This window comes from Tauraco erythrolophus, chromosome 8, assembly GCF_009769465.1.
Source record: "Tauraco erythrolophus isolate bTauEry1 chromosome 8, bTauEry1.pri, whole genome shotgun sequence".
NCBI classification, from domain to species: Eukaryota; Metazoa; Chordata; class Aves; order Musophagiformes; family Musophagidae; genus Tauraco; species Tauraco erythrolophus.
Genome location: NC_141472.1, coordinates 6,398,111 through 6,420,046, shown reverse-complemented (window position 1 = coordinate 6,420,046; position 21,936 = coordinate 6,398,111). Strand labels below are relative to the sequence as shown.

The following is a 21,936-nucleotide window of genomic DNA, read 5'->3' as shown; positions in this document are numbered from 1 at the left end:
TCTAGTGCTGTCTCTGCATCTCATGAGGCATACACCCGATAGCCTTCCACATTTGAAAAGGATTTGATGGACTTGTTGGTGCTGGTAGGCAAAGACTGCACTGCTGCTCGCTCTGACACTAAAGGAACTCTTTTGTGGGCTCCCCTGGCTTTCCCTAGGTGAGAAGCAAGAATGTGTGCACTGTAAACTTGAGATGAGGCTATTAGAGCTTGCCAGCTATCCTAATTCTTATAAGAGCTCTATCAAAAACCGAGTTGCCCTAAAAATCTAAAAGCACATGAATGTAAGCACCCTGAGAAACAAATAGCTTTCTGGAAGAGAAAAATCTTAAAGGTTACAGAGCCAGGCCTACTTTACATCAAAACGATCTGTAATTGTGTGAAGTTTGGTGTGTGCACAAAGCTGATTAAGTTACATTTAAGTCTAAGTAAATCTTCAGGAATATTGTTTCCTGCATGTTTCCCCTTGCTTTCTCGCTCCATCTCCCAGGGTAAATGGGTGTAACTGCGCTGTCAGCAATTGGACTGAATTGAGTCCTCAATTCATATTGAGCTTGCCGCTCATACAGGGCAGGAGTTGTTGGTGTGAGGTATGGTCCGCTGCCTCCCAGTGCGTTTCCCACAGGTTAGCAGCCAGCACATGGCTTTCAGAAGGAAACAGAGGGTAAGGATGGAGAGGGAGGGTGGGAGGCCTTGGCACTGTCATCCCCCTGAGGGCAGAACTGGTTTGAATTGACTGGCAAGGAGAAAAATGCTGCTTGTCCTTTGGATCAAATCGAGCCCCAGAAATATACTGTAGTGGTTAGTGAGGCTAAATCCCAGCCTAGCTGGTCCTGCTGTGACTTCAACTCTTTCCCCTTTGTCTGTACATGGTCAGTACACTCGTTAAGCAAACACCCTCCGGTTGGCATCCTCATCAGCGGATGGGCTTACAATAGCTTGTCAGATCAATCTCTGTGCTTGGGTCTGAAGGAGGACGTCTCTGTCCCCTTGTAGGGGAGCTGTGACTGTGTGACCCTTCAGCTTTGTGCATCTCTGGACTTCACTGGTGTTGGATAAATATACAGAAGCTTCAACGGCCTTTAACTGTTTGCTAGCTTGCAGAGCGATGCAGTGAATGGTATTCATGTCTGGCTATTAGTCTCTAAGAAGTATTTGATTCCTTAACTCTTGAGGATGACCAAAATCTGGATCAAACAGGCTAAAAAGAGTTATTATAGACTGTTGAACGAACTCCTGCATGCTTTCCGTGTCCAAGCTTATGTTTGCTTGTTCTCTTGCTTTTCTTGAACTGCAGCAGGAAAATAGTCTAGTTTGTTACTTAGCAAAATTGCGTTATCTTGTTCCGTTTAATTGGAGCAACTTGATGCTGCTTCAAGTGGTGTGTTTTATAGTGGGTATGTGACTGTCTGAAACTTAGTGCTTCTTTTCCAGTCTGACATGTTTATGAATGTGTTTTAATGTTTCTTTTGATAGTGATTTGTGAGTCCGGTGCTGTGGCAGGTACTGTCTCGTGACAGCTTCTATTTGTTTCATTTGTTTTTTTCTTTTCATCTTTTTAATTTTTTTTTCATTTGATTTTTCTTTTCTTGGACCAAAGCCCTGAGATTGCTAATTTTCCCTCTAGTATCCAATACTGCTTTCCACTGAGCAGCTGTTTTCTCTTAATGAAAGCCCTAATAATCTGCAAAGTATCAAGTGATTTGATCTGCATTGTTGATGTAATTGCCAGGATAAGACTCTGGTGAAGTCTGACCTCTCCCTCTGATTATTGACAGTTGATACTGAAGATGTGAGTATGTGTGCTGTGCTGTCACAGCAGCGTCCTTTGAAAGGAGGCCATTTATTTTCTGTCTATGACTGAAGAGCTGTGTGAGGCTTTCTGCTTTGTTCTCAAGCTGAGAACAAACTCTTTAAGTAGTTCCCCTACTAGGAGCACCAGTTGAATGGCTGACTGTAAGAGCCTGGGGGTTCGTAGGAATAAAAGGCATTTTTAAAATGAGCTTTTTTGCCAGAGCTGTTTTGACTGACCAGTGATAATGCAGACCAGGAACTAGTTTGGACTGCTGCAGCTACAAGCCACTTTGACAACCTGACCACTTAGAGCAAGTTAGATTGCCAACCTTAATCCTGATTAAACTTGGAAGCAGTTGTGCTAAGCAAAAAGTCTGCAAATTCTTCTCCGTGCTCTTCAGCTTTGCCATGTGATGTTTGATATACTGTGCATGTTGGACATCCATTTTGTTTTCTCTTAAGTTTTTGTTAGCTAAAGGTAAGGTCTTCTAGGGCAGCTGGAACAGCTTTGGGAATACTGTTACTGAGCTGTGCATATGTAGTACTGAAAGATGTTCATACAGGAACTCCTGTTGTGGCCCTGCTCTGCAAGTGGCTTTTCTAGGAAGGCTGCTGTGTGAATAAGAAAACAATCTTGAACCAGGAAGCTGTTACCTGTTTTAAATGTTTTCATACTTACAGATCCTGCTGCCTGCATATTACTGGTTCAGTTAGCTCAGTCTTAGTAAATAATGATGAATGAACATGTTTTCTTCTCTTAAAAATTACCCACAGGTATTGGTGTACTTGTAAAAAGGAAGGTCTGCTGAAGTTTTGGGTTAGACTGGTTGAAAATTTCACTTGGCTTCAAATAGATTGGGCGATTGACATTGTGGCAGGTGTCCATGTTAATGGAATGGAAACAAATTCATAGGTGGGATTTGGGGATTTTTAATTTTTTTAACTGAAACTATGGAGATACCACAGACTATTTGCCCTTTAAAGACCATTTTCTACCGGGAAAGAAGCAACTTACAGGTCTAATAGGAATCCTATAGCAAGGACTCTAAAAGTATTGTAAAAAATTGTAATGATGCTGGTTCAGAGGATGAGTAGGGCAGTTGTATCAAGGGAACTCAATTCTTTTTCTCTTTGCAGCGAGACCAGTGAAGTTCTGCAGTACACAGCAGCTGAGGCAGAGGATGTGGAGAAGGTAAGAGTTTGCTGTATATATTGATTTTTTTTTTTTTTAATTCCAGTACTGAAATGCAAAGAGAACGCATTGTTCTAGCTAACAAACTTATTTAACTACTTCATGCATTTAGTGTTTGTTGCTATTGCAAACATCTGGGCTAGGTCTCTACTAGAATATTTCAATGAGTGTCATTTTGTCAGGAAAGTAGCAATCTCACCCCCATCCCTTTTGCCACAACACCTGGCTGAGCAAGCAAAGCCTCCTAGAGATGACATGATTATGACTAATTATTTTTTTAGTGTTTTTTATCTGATGTGACTTACGCTGTGTGTTTCCAAATTTAGTTTGTTTTTCCAAGAAAATCCTGTGAGGGAGGTGGAAACAGCATTCCTGAGTCCCTGCTGGGCTGTGCAGTGTTTGGCTGTTATTCAGCATCCCTGTTTGAAGTGGCTGGTGGGATGGGCAAGGCTCTCTGCATAGCTCAGTTTGGGAACTAATGACGTTAACCAAGAGGTAAGTCACCCCCAGCATTCAGCCAAGACTTTGTCCACCAGTATCAGGTGTGTCTGTGTTGGCTCTTGCCATTGTGCAGCTTCCTATGATCCAGGCTGGTGCACAGGTTCTTATGTGATAAAATCATGTTGTTTTCCAAAAGCTAGTCGTTATTTGGTTATAGCAAAGGGCTGGATAACCAGAGCTGTTAAAAGCTTTGTAACCCTGGGTTATTCATCTGTATGAGCTAGCACATGGTATCTAAACTCCCAATTTTTTTCCCCCAGATGGTTTTGCCAGACACGTTAGCCCTGGACCACGCCAGATAAATTGCCTTCTCATTGCTAGAAATAAGCAGTCTCTTATGTGACATGATTAACATGAGATCACTGCTTCCTCCTACTCAACTGTGTCATTTTTCGGAGTAGATGTAATATATTTGCCTTATTTCAGCAAACATTCTTGCTCATGGAGGGTTAGTAGTGGGATAACAGAAGCCTTTTGCCCCTCCTCATTGTTAACTTTTCTCTGTAGCTGCTGTCCCCTCCTGGAAAGAGCAACAAGCTTGTTGTAATTCTGGACAGGTTTGTAGAGGGTCCGTTTCAATTCTAGGCATGAAAGTGTCACAGTGAATCCCTCAAAGCTCACTTGAATTCTGTAGTAGCAATAAGGATCTTAGCTGCACTAAAAATATCTTCAGATGGGTCTTGCTGATTTTAATATTTTCATCCTCTGTGTTTCTTGTTTGAAGCTCATATGATCCTTCTAGAGTCCACTGAATGCTCTCCTTTCCTCTGTTAGAGGGGGAAAGAAATACGAGGCTGGTTATATTGCTTTTTCCTTTAGGAAGTAGGTCCAGACCTTTACACAGTGGTATGCGATTAATTCCTAAATCAGCTGGGAAGAGAGAAGTGTCAGGGTGATTACTTTGTTGGAGATGGAAAACTTACAAGTTTGGTGAAGGAGAGATGTTTGGGAAAGCATTAACAGGCTTTCCTAAATGGGATGCAAAAGGAAAGCAATGTTTGTTTCAGTATACCTGCACCATGTGTGATATTCAGTGGGTAGCAGGTCATCTTACTGCAAAGGTTTGTACGTAGTTTTGTGGGGAACCTTCTATCTTGCTGTGGGACAACATCTTGGAGCCTTTCCTAGCTAAGCCTCCAAGTCAATGCTTAACTGCAGATCCGTAAGCCTAATGTTGGCATTCATAGCAAGGGGGGTTTCTGACTGCTCTACTGCCTTTGTGGAGTTCTTTAAAAAACCAAACCAAAACCCCCCAAAAAGCATATTTTAATATTTCTAAGTGACCTAAGGGATGTTCCATACCATGTAACAGTATGGTTAGCAGTAAACCCGAGTTTTTTCCAAATTAGCGGTTGCCGAGAGCAATCTTGGGAGCAAGGAGCTGGAAAATCTCCTGGATCTTTGAGCTTGGCTCCTGCTGTTGGAGTTGGTGATGGATCTGGTTTCAGTTGAAGTCTGCAGTCTCTTCTCTTGAGTCTGACTTTGTTTGGAGGAACAAAGGGTGGATTTTAATTGGTGGTGTGCATGACAATAGCCTGTACCTAATATCCTCATGTTTCCATGCAAAAGCTTTGTGAAGTAGAAAATGTTGATAAGGACTTTCTCGGTCCTAAAAATTTAACCAGTTAGCCACGTTGCTGTGCATTTATAGGCCTTTTAGTTCCCTTTATGGGAATATGGTTGTGTCCTACATTTTGGGTCCTGCCCTGTCGTGTCTGGATTTTTGGACACTCATGCACTTGATTATAGAGGTTATAATTATTAACCAATGGATCTGTGAGGCAGTTTGAGTTTATACCCACAAAAGGGGCTTGTGGCTTCAGTGTGACAGCAGATAAATAGAGGTTCACTGTGAAATCACATTTCAAGGCAACTGCTTGCATTTGGAGTAGTGCAAGATTTCCAAAATCTCTGAAAACAAGGTGTTTTTGAAAGCTTCGAAAAAGCCAAAGGCCTTTCCCTTTGTTCTGAGCTCGACTATATTTATGCACATAACTACCTGTGACCTTTTCCAGCTGACAATTCTGACATGAATCCTCCTGTATCATTTTCAGGGAGGGAAAACATTACTGAAGAGAGTAAACTTTCACATTTGATCTTAGTTCTGAAATTACTGTTTCCAAAGAACTCTTGAACCTCAGGTTTCAGTCTTGTGAGTACACCTGTGAAAAATCGAGAGTGCAGCCTCGTTGTTCTCATGTGCATAAAAAATAAAGTATTGCTTTAGTGCCAGCAGGGTAGGGAGTGCCCTTGCTTCTGTGGTAGGTAAGGCATATAGATTCCTAGAATGGTTTGGGTTGGAAGGGACCACAAAGATCATCTCGTTCCAAACCCCCTGCTAAGGGCAGGGACACCCTCCACTACACCAGGTTGCTCAAAGCCTCATCCAACCTGGCCTCAAACACTGCCAGGGATGGGGCAGCCACATCTTCTCTGGGCAACCTGTTCCAGTGCCTCACCACCCTCAGCGTAAGAAGTTTCTTCCTTAGATCTAATCGAAGTCTCCCCTCTTTCAGTTTAAAGCCATTTCCCCTTGTCCTGTTACCACACACCCTTGTAAAAAGTCTCTCTCCAGCTTTCTTGTAGCCCCTTTAAATACTGGAAGGCTGCTATAAGCTCACCCCGGAGCCTTCTCTTCTCCAGGCTGAACAGCCCCAACTCTCTCAGCCTGTCTTCATAGCAGAGGTGCTCCAGGCCTCGGATCATCTTTCTGGTCCTCCTCTGGACTCGCTTCAGCAGCTCCATGTCCTTCTTGTGTTGGGGACTCCAGAGCTGAACACAGCACTGCGCTGGGGGGTGGGTCTCAGAAGAGCAGAGCAGAGGGGCAGAATCCCCTCCCTCGACCTGCTGGCCACATTGCTTTGGATACAGCCCAGGACACGGTTGGCTTTCTGGGCTGCCAGTGCACATTGCTGGCAGGTCATAGCAGCTGGTAGGTACTCCTTGTCAAAGTTCACGCACCTGCAGCCACACTGAATATTCAGCTTTGCATTGTCTGTGGCAAGAAGGATCAGCATCCCAAGAATAACATGTTCTCTGTCACGTATTTAGATGATTGTTTCTTTCTGAGGGACAAAAATAATGAAATGGAAAGAAGCTGAAATGAAGAAAAAAATTGAGGTCAGGGTGTGAATGAGAATATTGAGGAACTGCAGTTAGTTTTTTCTGGATAACATGAAAGAAAGGGTAAGATTTGAGAACCATAGTGTTTCAAGAAGGTGGCCATAGATGTTTGATAGAAGATAGAAGAGACAGTTGGGATGGGGCCATTATTTGCTTGTTTTCTCCCCTTCCTTCTCTCTGAGCATGTCTTGAAGTGGTCAGAATAAAGCAGTTTTGTTTCCTCCCTAGATTTTCTTTGTAATAAACCCCATTGCTAGAGGTTTTATTTTAATCCTTTAAATCAGAGTTTAAAGTCAGCCTAAAGGTCTTACTGCTCAAGTGGAGTGTACCAAGCTCAGCAATCTTGCGTCATCACTCTGCAGAGGGTCATCAGTATGCACTGATGTAGTTCTTCCCTTGGTTGGACAAATCTGGACTAGAGAAAAGATTGATATTTTGAAGCCAAAGTACAAGATGGTATCATTTTCCTTGTTAGATGGTAGTTATAGATAGAGATTGGTGCTCTTTTCACTTCAAAGAATAAAGTTGTTTTTTTCCCTTTGGTTCAGATTTAGTTTAGCTTTGGAATGACATAGCTGAAATTTGGAAATAAGGGTTGGCAGGAGGGATTTGACTTTGGCTTGTAGGGTGTTTGTTTACACAGGTGTGTCCTGCTGATAGATAGCAATGTTTAACTGTCAGCTAGCTTCAGTCTACAGATTATTTGCTATGTGATTTGGGAGCTTAATTTGTTTATGACTTACAGTGTAATGGTTTTTGATTTGCTTGTAGCAGACATATACAACTTAGAAATTACTTTTGTTCCTGAACTGTGCTTTAAAAAGGTCAGGGTTTTATGCTGTAATTAACATTGGTTGTAGTGGCTGAAGGATTAATAAGTGCTGAAATGAGCTTCGTTAGGATGTTTCAGGCTGCTTTTACATGAGGATAAAACCAAGAATAAAAAGTTAGCTGTATGTTTGTTTAAAAGTTTGGGTTTTTTTAAAGCCCTGGATATTAAAAAGAGATGAAGGTAGAAAGGAAATAAGTCAAAAACCTAGCCACAATTGTTTGAAGTCCTCTGTGCTTGTGGATAGTGTTTTGTATTTCTGTATCAGTTTTATTCAGTGTCACCAGCTTGCCTAAACTGGAGAACATGGTGAAGACGGGAGGCTGCTGACAGTCCAGCTTTGTGCCATCTCCTTTGCCAGTGCAGAAGTGAAATGCTCCAGAGCTAACCTGCAGGAATTTTTCAGTTATAGGTGCTGTTTGTGGGCTGAGCTCCTTCCGGCAAGCTGCGGCCTGAACCCTGTAGGGTTGTGGCTTGTATTGCTCCTTGTGTCCATCTCCTGCTCAAAGAAACAACCTGCGAGGAAGGAGTTTGGGGAGAAGTCAGCTGACAGAGCAGCCTTTCAGGGTTTGGGGTTTTTGTCCCCATAAATGACGTGAATAAGAACAGTATCACTTTCTGCTGCCCACCACCCCTCCAGCTCTTCCAGCAACAGTGCTCACTGGATCGCTGTGAAACAAGCTTAGAACTTGTAAGCTGTTCGTATCGGCTTAGTGGCAAAGATTACGAAAAGGGTCTGATTATTGAAATGTTTTCTAAATCCTGCCCTACTCTGCAATATATTATGACTTGATCTGTCCTGGGTGATATTACAAGTTGTGCTGCCATCAGGTTTAAATCATTCATATGCTGCTAATTCCCAGGGAGTGCCAGGGCATTCCTTGTAAATTAAGAAGCTGTTCTAGCCTGGTCAGGGGGCGGATACCATTGTTAACGAGCTGTTGGGAGAGATATTTTCTGATATAAGAGTGTGCAAAACTAATCTGGATTCAGGTTTATTTTTCCCCCACAAAGTGTTCTGAGTCCTGTTGTTAGCAACTCTATTGTTAGTCCTGTCATCAGCCATAGTGGGGAGTTTCCAAAGCTTTGCTGTGGAGTAGAGGGGTGATTGCTTTTGCATAGCTAATGGGAAGTATGGTGGAGGTTCAGCTTTTACATTAAGTAATTAAAATAAATAATGGATTATTTGAACTAACTTACCGTACACTTTTCTTCTTTACATCATTGAATGCTTATCTTGGGGAGTTATGTTACAGCAGTTTGGTAGAAAGAAGGAGTTTCTAAACACAGTTTTGAAAACTCTAAGTCTGTAGTGCAGTTTTCTGTAGGGTTTTTTGAAGATCGAAACATTTTTCCATCAACAGGTGGGTTTGTTGTCAGCTTTTTTCTTTATGTGAAAAGTAGGTTTCCTATCCTCTGAGCTACAGCATCTGGCTTCCCAACTTTGCCTCTGTGTAAGAGATCAAAAATGGTAAAAGAGCATCTAAACTTGCTTGAAGCTTTAAATATGCTTTGGTGATGTAATGTTAACTGTATTTAAGTCTTTATCAGCAAAAGTCTTTAAGAAATATAAATACCTCAAGGAAAATGATCACAGTCATATCTCTAAGCCATTATTTCCTACCATAATGTGATACTGGTCATAGAGTGGACCTTTATAGTCAAAACTACTTTTTATATAGCACTTTTTTATTGCCTTTTAGATAGTAATAGATGAGATTTAGTGTTTGCTGTGGTCTCAGGGAATAATTAGTGAGTTTAATATACAGTAAAGAAGTGTTTTTCGTTTCTTCTGTCACGCACTTTTACTGACATCTACTTGCTTGTTGTCAATGAATGGACAAGGTGTCATCAGAATTTTGGTCCTGACCTCATAGCTTTATCCTTTCTTTATGGAAAAGAGATCCAAAAGAAATGCATGCATCCAAAGCAATGTGGGCAGCAGGTCAAGGGAGGTGATTCTGCCCCTCTACTCTGCTCTCCTGAGACCCTCTCTGCAGTGCTGTATTCAGCTCTGGGGTCCCCAACACAAGAAGGACATGGAGCTGTTGGATTGAGTCCAGAGGAGTTCATGAAGATGATCCAAGGGCTGGAGCACCTCTGCTATGGAGACAGGCTCTTCAGCCTGGAGAAGAGAAGGCTCTGGAGTGATCTTCTAGCAGCTTTCCAGTATTTAAAGGGGCTACAAGAAAGTTGGAGAGGGGCTTTTTACAAGGGCATGTGGTGATAGGACACGGGGCAATGGCTTTAAACTGAGAGAGGGGAGATTTCAATTAGAAGGAAGAAATTTTTTATGCTGAGGGCAGTGAGGCACTGGGACAGGTTGCCCAGCGAACTTGTGGCTGCCCCATCCCTGGAAGCATTCAAGGCCAGGCTGGATGAGGCTTTGGGCAACCTGGTGTAGTGGAGGGTGTCCCTGCCCATGGCAGGGGGTTTGGAACAGGATGATCTTTGAGGTCCCTTCCAACCCAAATCATTCTATGATTCTGTGAAAAGGCCTCTGAAGAGTGATGTTTGGAGCTGTTACAATCCGCTTCTTCCCAAGTTGCTTCAAGGTACTTTCTCCACCTCATCATGCACCTGAAGTGCATCTTTCCGACAGTAGTTCGGGTTTCCTTCAGATGTAGTCAGTCATACGTTATGACCTCAGGCTCGTGTTAAGCAATTACCCAGTGGAACAGCAAAGATCTGTTTTCTGATGGAACCAGTCTGTAAATGAAGCTCAAACATGCGATTGATACGTCTGGAGATGCTGGAGGATTGATTTGCTGAGCTGGTGTTAGTTTGAGTGATTCTGGGTGCTGAGCTGTGAGTTTTACCTTTCTGCTTAGGATGCATGCATGCCTGGGTAGGTCTTGATGACCGATCGAATGGAGGTGCCTTTGGACTGCTGTTGGTACAGCTATTTCAAGGGTGTTTGGGTTTTCCAGCCTGAAACGTGCCTTGATTTCTGTGATGTGAACTGCGCACAGCAACACTGAGAGGCAGTTGGCACAACGCTTTGCTCCTCAACCTGTCCCAGTTAGTCCACCACTAACCCTTTTTGAAAGAAACCACAACAGGCTTCCTGTTAGCATGATGGTTTTTGTTTGCAACAAAAGGGGGTTAAATTTAGACTTATTTCCCTTTCCTCCTCATTCTACCTCAGAGGTGAGGTTGTACTTTCTTTGCTTCCTTTCAGGTTGAGGCAGAGTGTCTTGTATTAGGTAAGGATTTGGAAACAAGGCACTTTTCAGCTGATTTATTCTCTGCCGTCCTCTACTGATCAAGGCTGAAAGCACCAGCAACTTTAGAGCTGACCCCTCCATGTCTGCCCTGTGCTTGCAGCGGCACCATGACCTCCAGAAACATGACTGGGTGTTGATACATTGCCTCTAAACATCAGTGTTGTTAATACAGCTTTAGCAATGAGGCCTTTTTGCTGGGTGACTTGTATTTTGATTGTTTCATTGGTTTGGGGAAAGTGTTCATTGATTTTTATTTTTTTTTTAATGCTCTGATCAGACCACCTCTTGGTGTGATTTTTATCTTCTAATTCCAGGTAGTTGAAGACATTGAGTACCTGAAGTTTGACAAGGGGCCATGGCTGGAGCAGGATGATGTTTCTTTCCATCATTTGAGACTTTAGTAAGTATGGTGTCTTCTAGTAACTGAACATTTCTTACTGTCAGATCTCAGGGAAAATGGTTAAAGCCTTATATTTGCACTCTGACTTGTTCTTTTGTCAGAAGTCAGCAGTGATAGCTGGCTTTTCTGATACTGGTGCTTTGCACTGTATTATGGTGTGGCATTTTGCTGCTGATAATTGATTAGACAAGAGATTCCAGATGAACAGATCCCATTCCATTAATGAAGCACAAGAGCTCTCCAGGCATTTCCTAAGTGCTATGACCTGTGGCTCTTACTTTTTGGAATGTATTTTTGTGAGCACTTCTGTTCTTGGGTGATTACAGAAAAGCATTTCATTTTAAAACAGCATTTATACAGTTGGCGTGGTCGTTTCTCTGCTGCCCTGGCAGCGTGACATCCTTCAGCAAAGCTTGTTGACAGAGTGACCTTGTAGCAACTTTTATATGTGGTGCTGTTTAGATTTTCTAGAACTAGTCTAATTTCTTATGCTGTCTGATTTATTTTTTTTTTAAATCTTTCCAGCCACCAAGAAGCTGACTGAATAGAGTGTAGGGTAGAAAAAGGAATCAAGCAAACTTGCGTGACTGCTCAATAAGTCATTTTTTTCCTTCTTTCCACTGAATCCCAGTAAATAATCCTAAATAGAAGCTTTAATCCTAATTCACAGAATGAAGTATTACAGTTCTGCTGTTCATGCTTTGTAATAATGAGGGATTGTAAAGTACAGCAGTTTAAGGGTGTTTTTTGTTGTTCTTTTTGTTAAAGATCCTTGTCGATCTAGTTGGATGTGAAGAGATCAAATCAGATAGTGTAAAGTGCCTTGCTGGAATAGAATCAAATTTGATTAAAAAGTACTCTGTGATTATCTGTCCTCCAGTTCAGCTTTGGAGTCCTACTGGTAGGTCTGCATGTGTCTCCAGAGAAATGCTGGAAAGAGAGGTAGCCCTCCTCCAAACGCTGTTGAACCCAAATCATTGATGGTTTAGGTAGAGAAGGGAGATCAGACCTACACTTCTATCCATGTGTCACAGATGAAGCATAAGGAGTGCTACTCTGAAGTCATCTTGATGAACAAAATGTTCTCTGGATATCCCATATAAAGAATATACCTACACTTGGAAGACTGTTAATAGGGATAACCTTGAACTGAAATGAGACAGGTTTCCCATGTTGCTAGAACTTAGTCTTTAGACTGAATGTGCAGGTAGCAAGTGCAATAAGTTACTGCATTTTTAAAACAAAATTTAAGAATTATATTCTTGTCATTGATTTCAGGTTATTTCACACGTTAATAGAAACACAGATCTTTTTTAAATAGAATATCTGCCTCTTAATTTGTCTTTATTGTGACAGGCATTGGAGTAGTACCTTAAACTTTTTTGCAGGCTTTTGATATTCTTTGCCTTTTAAGCTTCTGTGCTGCTATGTCAAATGTCTTGTAAAATTAAAGATAACATTCCTTTTCTTTGGCCCTTCTCTCAAGGTGTGGAGATAGATGCCACCTGACATTGCTCTTCTGCAGTCTAGGAGAAACATGTCATGATTCTGGTGCTCTTTAAGTATCTAAGAAGAGGTTTCTTCATGTGGTAATTAAAGGATAGCATCTGGTGACTTAGACCCTGCGAAACTAACAAAATCAGATTTCCTTTTAAATAGAAAATATAGTTAAGTTGCTTGTTTTTCTATAGCTTCACACTAGTACAGGTATTAAGAAAGGATTATTAGTTGCAGAGTGTAGGAGGGAGTTAAAGGAAAGCATACAATTAAAGAGCAATGTATTAAGATATTGTGTGAACATTCTACTCATGCTTTGCTCAGCTGAATGAGGAAATTGTGGGCAATGTGTTGGGCAGCCTGGGAAGAGCACCTTTATAACTTTTTATAAAAATGTGTAGGTTTGGCCATAATATTTTCTCATGTTAACTCCAGAAGTGCAGGACAGACATGAGTCTCCCATCACAGCTTACATGAACTTCACTCATGAAAACGTCAGGCCCAGTGCCAGACAGAGGACAGGTGTGTAAGGACCTGAAGGGGCTACAAGAAAGCTCAGAGGGACTTTTTACAAGAGTGTGTAGTGACAGGACAAGGGGCAATGGCTTTAAACTGAAAGAGGGGAGATTTAGATTAGATCTAAAGAAGAAATTTTTTACATTGAGGGTGGTGAGGCACTGGGACAGGTTGCCAGGAGAAGCTGTGGCTGCCCCATCCCTGGAAGTGTTTGAGGCCAGGTTGGATGAGGCTTTGGGCAACCTGGTGTAGTGGAGGGTGTCCCTGGACTGGATGATCTTTGTGGTCCTTTCCAACCCAAACCATTCTAGGATTGTATGACTGAACAAACAACTGCAGGGAGTCAGCTGCGTGTCTTCAGTGTAGGAATTGCATCCCGGAGCATCAGATGCCAAACTCAGGTGCTAGTTCATGGATGTTAGTTAAAGCTGATGCTTTCCTTAATTTTTCCAATGCCCAAGTAGAAGAGAGTTTGAGGTGCCTAGCCTTCCACAGATTCGTGGTTGTCCCATGCCTACATTCATATTTCCTTTGGGAAGAGTCTTTTTTTCAGCACGTTCCCAGTGGGATACCCATTTCCTATGCTGGCACATGCCGCCCTCTTGTGGGTTTTTCCGGAAGGCTGCAGCAGGTACTTGTTTTTCCATCTGCAATCTCTTCCTTCTCTGACCTCCCAGCATTTTGCACAGCCCGCTTATCCTGACTCCGACTGTTTTGGATCTGATACGGTCAGGAGGGCAGCACGCTCCAAGCAGTGCCATGGCAGGAGGCAGGGCGTCGCGGTTTCCATCCCACTCCAGTGCTGGCTTGGCTGTTGGTAGTTTTACCTCTTCCACCTTCAGCTTGTCTTGGGGAAGGGGCTCGGTGGGTAGGGGTGAGGATGACTTTCTCCTTCCTTGCACGTATATAGGGTCTAATGCTCAGAAACCCCGGCGGGGCCTCTGACTGCCTGGGTAATGCAAACCAGTGAGCTAATCAAAGTGGTGAGTTGCACCTGTATAAAACCAGTTGCATAATGATACCTTTTATTTTCCTGCCTGGCCCTTGAGTACTCCCTCCCTTGCCCTAATAGACAGTAGTGTGGCTGTGGGACTGAGGCATGCGTTGGTAAAAGGTTAGAAATGGATGTATTTGTGTATGTGAGCTGAAGGGATCTCCCAGAGGATGCTCTTCACATCTTTCCTTCCTCTCCAAGTGCTGAGTCCAACGGAAACCATTCTGCTGGCTTTTTAAAGTGTCTCAAGGAGTTCCTTTATGGCCACTGCACTGTATCAAGCATGTTTTTATCTATGCCCTTCCCAGTGAAACTGCATGTCTGTCTGCATGCATTGCAAAATAAAGAATGTTTTGGAATGAAGAGCTGTAGTTTGTGTAACGTCACCTGTGTTACTTTACCAGCTGGTGGGGACAGCTTTCTGCATTTGACTTTTTTCGTCAGACAGGTCCACAGCTAAATCTGTTATATCCCCACAGCAACTTCAGAATTTGCTAGAGCAGAATATATATTGTATGGACAAATCTTCAGCTTTTTTCTACCACCAATTTTATTTAAAAAAAGATAGGTGTTGGTGTTTGTGTTTCCCTTTGTGAAAAGGGGATCTATTTCCATTTGGAAACAATCTAGCCATGAAATAGTTTGCCACTCTCATCTCTTCATTTTCATTCATTAGTAACTATTAGTATGCCACAAACTCTGTGTAGTAAGTCCTCCAGTATTGTATTTGGCAGGACATCAGACAGTGTTACTGAAGGACCTTACGTGTTCAGTAACTAGTAACTTCTAAGTTCTCTTCACATTTGTTTTGTTTCTTGGAGCTATTCCTGACTCCAGAGCTTGGCTCCTATTGCTTTTCTGTACGTTTTGCTCTGTTTAAGTGAAACGTTACAACAAGGAAGCATGGAAGTTGGTGAGGGAGAGCGACCCTTCAGCTCTGTTTTGCAGTGTGATTGAGCACGCTTAGCAAAGGGGAGAAGTGTCCATCTTCAAATGTCTGTCTTGTCTGATTTCAAATAGCAAGACTAGAAGTGCTTGCGAGAGTTGTATAGCACTTGTTTTTGAAACTTTTTGTCATGGAGACTCTGAAATCTCAAGCTGTTGTAAAACTTCTGGCACTGTTAAAAACACCTTCCTTTAGCGCCTTATTTCTCTCTTGCTTCGATTGAAATGGTTCTTTGTAGTTTCCTCTTTGCAGTGGCTTTTTATGTATTTGAAGAGCTGTTGTTATACCTTCTCACCTTTTCTTGCAGACCTGCTTTTCTTGGAAAGCTCTTTTTTTCTTTTTCTTTCTTGGCATTCATGGTGAGTGTTTGTTGTTCACCAAGGGAGTGGCCGTGGTTCACCTTGGGCATGCATACTTGTTCTGCCTAACCAAACAATGGAGTCTGAATCCCTTGGGCAGAAGGAAGTCTGTATGTCATTGCCCTGCCTGTGCTAAGCTCTGGAGAGAATGGGCAAGGAAGAAGTGACAGGCAAGGAAAAATACCTGGAGGAGACACAGCCCACGGCTGTCGTGTGTGCCTGCTGAATGAGCGCAGGAGCAGAGACGGCCAGTGTGGTATGAGTTGGATGCAGGGACCATCTCTCCCACCTAGTGTTACGTGCCTGTGGCACGAGTCGGGAGTGTTTCTCCTTTCCCCTGCTCTCATACTCCCTATTTTGCCCGTACTTGTGTCACATGCTCACTGGCTCACTGCCATGTGTTGTACCCTACCCGTGGGAGGCAGGGAAGCTGACCACAGCCAGGCTTGAGGAGCCCTGGCTGAGGCAATAAGGGTGTGAATAGCAGAGGAATGAATGTCACCCTCTTGCTTGGGTTCAAACCTGAAACACAATAACTGTTTGGTGAGAAGCTGGTTTCAAGGCGTGCAAGAAAAACTTCTGTTTTCCAGTGGGATCCACCTGCCATTTCTCACATTGAGTTCTGTTTTGTACATGAAAGTACCTTGATACGCTTTTCTATTGCTGGCTCTAAGCCAGTGAACACTTTTAGGTAGGAAGTGTAGTTTTCTCGTACTGTGTATTGTCACTTCAGTTTTTGTGGCTATGCCAACATAAGTTGTTGAGAAATCACAGCTCAGGCTCTGCAAACTGGGGTTTTTGTTTGGTTGACTGTTTTTTCCGAACAGTCTGCTTCCTTTACCCTACTTTGCGCCTTTAGCAGATGTGTTCATAAGATTTTTCTAACCTTCATCGGTGTAGGCAATCTTGAGACTTTGTTTTATACAGAGGTGGGAACAGAAGTTCTAGAAAGCATATCCAGCTGATATATGAGCTGCTCTAACTTCAGGACAGCTTGTAATATTTGTGTGCCATCAGGTTTCTGCAGATTCCCTGTAGAATTTGTGTATTCTTGTTGTGAGCTGCCTGTAAGGGAAACAGGACTTCCTCCTCTGGAGAGAGGCAGGAATGGGTCAGTCCTAATTCCTCAGTACCTCCTCATGCATGTTGTACTGGACATAATGCATGAAGTAGGTCTATAATAGGTGCTTTTGGAGAAGAGATGAGCTACCCATTGCTGTAATATACTTGCGAGTGTGATTCCTATGTAGCAATGGGAAAAGCTCTAGCTAATAGAATTGTTGATGATAGCAATAGTAGTGAGCTAAAATGCAATGTTCCTATAGTGTTGGGACGATGCAGTCACTTACATGCTCTCAGTTAAGTTTGAAATGTCCCATAATCTTATGGGTAGGTGAAGCACACTCTCGGAAGCTGTGCTACTGCATGATGAGAGCTGCTTCAAGAAAATGTGGTGAAGTGTCAGAAATAAATGGTGATCCTTTCGTGCCGGGGGAGAGAGAAGACTAAAGAAACATAAAAGGTGCCTTTAAATGCTTCCTGCTGAGCAGTGAATTAGTTCTGGCAAGTGAATGTGGTTTTGTGGTTAAAGACGTTGTTGTGGCAGGTATCTTTGGGTGGTGCTTTTTAGTTAGTATCCAAAGTTATTTCTTAAGGTGCAGAGCTGAAGCTGGAGAAGCCATCTTTGGTAGCATTAGGTTTGCATTTTTTGTCGTGCAGTGGTTTCTTTGGAGGCAGTGGTTATGAGAGCCAAGAAATTTTAAGAGCAGCAGGTTTTCCATCTTGGCCACCGACTAAAATAAATTGTGCCTGGGAATCATCCTTTACAATTGCCATTTGACTGAGATTCATGAAGGAATGGGTTATTAACTGCAGAGTGGTTGACTACTGGACTCAGTTTGTATGTGTCAAGTTATACTTCATATATTCCTGGACAAATTTTATTTGCTTTTGTCTACAGATTTGTAAGGTCCAGAACGTCTGCCGCTACTTGGCAAAGAGCAGGCTCTCCCATTTCTATGGGAATATGGATGGTGATGTTTATTCATTGATAGATTAGTGAATCTTCTACAGCCTCTGCTGTTAAGCCTGAGCTGAGCAAGGTCTTTAAACGCTGCCTGTGCGTCATCCTGTTCAAATCAAAATTCTTAGCTTGCTGTCTCTGCTCTCTGCGCAGCGAAAACTCAGGTTAAAGCTTGTAGCGTTGGTGCTGATTACAAGGGAGGTTGCAGGATGGACTATACTTAAGGAATGAAGAGCTGGTACCTGAAGGGTTGCTTTCTGCTAGGGTCTGTTTATTTTTGTTCCAGGTTAATTAGCGGTGGGTATTAGAGCTGATTCCTTCTCGGCAGAGCCCCAAGAAAGGAGACAGAGCAGGTGTAAAGATGCTCTTCCTGAAGCGTGCTGGGATTCAGAAACAAAACCAGTTGCATCATCAGATCACTGTTTTGGGCAATCTTTTCTATCCCAGCTCAGTTATTCCAAGCTGTCCTGGAGTGGGAAAGCTGAGTGTGGCACAGGAGGGCTGGTGCTGGCATGTCACGGAAAGAGCTCTTGCTGTGTAGGCGAGGAGGCAAAGGAGAGCTCGTTTTCCTGGCTTCCAGCATGTGGAATATGCTTTTAACGTATGTGAAGAGAGATAACGTAGTAGTTTATGGGAAGCGTCTTTGTTCGTCCTGGTTTTGTAAAAGGGTGTTTATCCTTATGTTCTCCCATCTCAACTTTTACTAGATTATTGTATTTCCTTACTAATTTGTCAATAGTAGGACAGTTTCCAGTGTGCATGTCAGCATACGTTAGCAGACTAGTTCACTTGTTGAAACTGTTCAGTGCTGTGAGGTAAGGTCCCCAAGTTTGTGATTTAAAGAGGATAATTAATTCGCTAAAGATGATTAAGTCTGCTTAGGGCATATGATCTATGCGTATGTAAATATTTGTAAAGAAATACAGTTCACTGAAAACAATACCATTTACCAAATTTCAAGTGTTGAACTTAAATTTGGTCACTGTCCACTGCAAATGGATGTATTTTTCACCAAATACGTATAGGTGGCACTGTTGGTCTATAGATAGTACCAGTATGCAGAGGATGGCTTTCTAGCAGTTTCTCAGACATTTTAAATTTGGGATATTTGCAAGTGCTGGTGCTGTGCAGCACGGATTTTTGGTGGACCCTGATATCTGCTACAGCTGCTGCACTAAGCTTCCCCCAGTTACTCCCAGGTGGAATGCTAGAGGCACTACCTGCTTCCATATGCTGTGATTGCCTCAGCGTTGATCCATTTAGGGTGGGAATTTAGGGAAGAGCACCACCTTACTTTAATCTTTCTGAGAGTTCATTTGTGAAAACTAATTGAACAGGAGGCAATTAAATGAAGTTAATACAGGAAGATAGTGTGTGGGATTCAGTAAAACCAGTGGGTTTACCTTGCTTATATAGGAAAGCAAAAAGCTAGAGATGCCGTATGGAGAAGGTTCCCAGGAATGACAGAACATTTCCAGGGAGGGGAAGCCTGGAGGAGGGAACAGAGAAATAGGGAGAAGTTGTAGCAGGAGCAAACTGTAGGCAAGGGTGGAGGGAAAACACACAGGAGCTGTGTCAGGAAAAGGACCATGTACTCATCATAACCAGAAAATAACTAAAACCAGTGGAAGTGTTATTTAATGGAAAAGTAGTTCTTTAATATTTGGTCAAACTCAGAACTGATGTTGCTGTCTTTGGGGCAGGATGTGGACTAACTGCTCCTTTTTCTTTCTTTTACTCCTTTCTTTTCCCTCAGTGTTCAGGACAAAGATGGAGTCCTGGATCCTGCAGCCATCCCTCGCTTCATTCCAGAAATCACAATTGGAGGCAATGAATACGATAAAATCTATTACGAGTATCGATCGGTAAGTGGTACTGGAAGGGGAACCGTTGCACGATAGCTGGGCAGCTCTCCTTGCCGAGGTGTGAGCGCGCGCGTAGCTGTCCTGTGCACAGCCCGGGTGTCGATCTCATGCACAGGGAGGCACGTTTCTAAGAGTAAGTTCTGGATTTTGCCCAGATCCCCGCCTTTTTTCAAGTCTAGCTTCCCCATGAGAGGAATAATGAAGCAAATGGTTTGTTTTGTAAGCTGATTTTCTTTTTTGATCTTTAGATGTGGACTAAAGGATAAGAGGTTTTCATTTTTGTTTCTCCTGCCCCGATTAGTCTCTGACCTCCGAAATCTAAAATAATCCTTTTGAGTCAAACAAGAAAATTGGAAACCCATGGCGACTTCTGTGAAGAAGACTGCTTATAAAACACTGAGGAAGGGGGTGTTTTTTCTCGAGTAGGCTGAGGAGATACGAATGCTACATTGCTTCTCCAAACTGTTGTTGCTTTAAATAGTGTGTTTCTGTACGCGGGCACCCATCCAGAGCCTGTTGTGGCCCAGCGCTCCCTTACACCTCGTGCAGGCTCCCACGGAATGTTTTAATTAGCTGCCTGCCTTTCTGGTTCTGGAGGCAATGGCTTCCCATCGACTGAGCGCTTCGCCCTATCGCTTATTGCCATTTAGCTGGTGTGGGGTCCTCGTGCATCATGTGGTGTTGTCTTAAGGCCCAGGTATTGTAAATTCTCATTAGAGAAATCGTGGAACTGGTGGCAATTAATGCTGATTGGATGAACTGAAGTTGCAGGTGATGGTATATTTTCAAGTTGGGTTGAAATCTTCTCTGCCACTGCGTGGTTGTTTTTTTTCCAAGCTGACTGAAGACAAAGGAAGGAAGATGTATATAAATTGTTGTAAGCCACAATTTGCACAGTTGAAGCACTATAATTTTTCTGTTCCTGTTAGTATACAGTCTTTTATTGAAATCAAAATGTATAATACAGGTTTGTGGACTTGTTTGGAGACTTTGCACTGCCAATGTTTCCTTCTAGGATAGTCAGTTCAGAAGTCCTTGTGAATATTCAATGTAGTTTGTTCCTCCTCAGCTAAGTGAGTAGTGGAGAGGCTCCTGACTTCATGTTCCTCTGCCTCATTTGGGAGGTATTCTTTCCAGCTTGTGGAAGGGCCTAAAGCTAAAGATTAAAGCAGCAGAAAGCATCTCTGTATTCCTTGAGGTTCTCTAATGGGTTTGAAAACTTCCTGCCCCTCTGAGAAATTGTTATCAGAATTTTCTGCTTCTTGGTATTGCATACATTTTAAAGTCCAAGACTTCAGGCTCAGACTAAGGATTTTTGGAGTTCTTCATTCCAAGAGACGTCTGTGCGTGTGCAGCACATATTTCAGAAGGATCTGCTGCATGACTTGACGCCAGCACGCAACATCCATCTGCACTGACGGTGCCTTTCTTCCCGAAGATGATAGGATTTTTGTGGCTGAAATGTCACTTTGCAGTGGAGCTGGGAATTATTGAGGCTGCCTGACACACAGCTAGATGTGACCTCAGTGTTGCGTGCTGAGAACCAGGGGTAATACTTCTGAAAGCCTTTTTTTCTGTAACTGTACAGCAGCACATTCCTCTTTGCTGGCAAGAAACTGTGACTGCCTGGGCTCATCAAATAGCTGGCTTCCAGGAAAAATTGTGACTTGCCTTGCAGGTGTAGGAAAGGGATGCTTTTGAGTAGGAATATGAATACCTGGGAAGGAAAGCTGGGCTCTTGGATTGCTCTGCTCGATGCCAGTTAGTTGACAGCAGAAGCTGAGCACTGTCAGTGCAAAAACACATTGCCAAAATTTAATCTCCCTTCTACAAGCGTGCTTTTAGGCCCTGATTCAGGAGAGTACTGTGGAAAGTGATAATGTCCTTTGGAATAAAGAGGAGTTGTACATTTCATGAAGCGTTCTGTTAAATTCAGGCGATACTAGCTACTCTTTTTCTCTTAGACACTTGTAATCCTTCAGGAATAGAGGTGGGATCTATAGGGATAGTGCACAATGCAAAAGATGCTGAATTTTCCTACTTCCTGTAAGCTACTAGAAAGGGAAGCCACAAAGCCCACCCCACCCACTGTTTTATGTTCTAAGAAATAAATTCTTTGCGTTGAAATTTTGAAGGTCTGTATTTTTCTTCCTGCAACTTTGTTTAGCAAATGAAGGTGTGAGTTTTTTTGTAAGGCAAGGCTTACCTTCGGAGGTAATACAGCACGAGACCAACCAGTGTAGGCAGAAAAAGCAGATGAACTTCCAGATGTATAAATCCGAGGTTTCTGGGTCCAAGAGGGAACCGTAAGCCCCTTGCCTTGCCCATGTCTGTGCAGGGGTGGTTACAGCTGTGCTACCACTTTGGCATTTGAAAACACATGAAGATTTTAGGCTCACATGACTTGTAAGTAAAGACTTAATTATGGTATAATTACAGAACTTTAACTTTTCCTTGTGGGAAATACATGCTTTTAAAGTTAGCGTAATGATGTTTACCACATAAATACAATGATCTGCGTAGGGGATTTTTTTCCTTGGCAATCCTATAACTAGTCATAAATCCTTGATCGTACCAGTAGGCAGCTAACTACTGTGCTTTTCAGAGGGGCATGCATGCAGCTCATGCTGCCTCGTAACAGTGGTTTTCAGGGATTGGCAAATTCCAGGTA

General features: G+C 42.8%; 1 protein-coding gene across 2 annotated transcripts in view; it reads left to right on the top strand.

The window, feature by feature from the left end:
• The window catches only part of NDUFA10 (NADH:ubiquinone oxidoreductase subunit A10), a 47,188-nt gene that overhangs the window by 11,462 nt on the left and 13,790 nt on the right, over nt 1-21,936 (top strand). For both annotated transcript variants that reach the window (XM_086615869.1, XM_086615868.1), the window contains 3 exons: nt 2,931-2,985; nt 10,980-11,065; nt 19,157-19,265. In XM_086615869.1, coding sequence (XP_086471995.1) covers nt 2,931-2,985; nt 10,980-11,065; nt 19,157-19,265 — 250 coding nt within the window. The remainder of the gene's footprint in view (nt 1-2,930; nt 2,986-10,979; nt 11,066-19,156; nt 19,266-21,936) is intronic.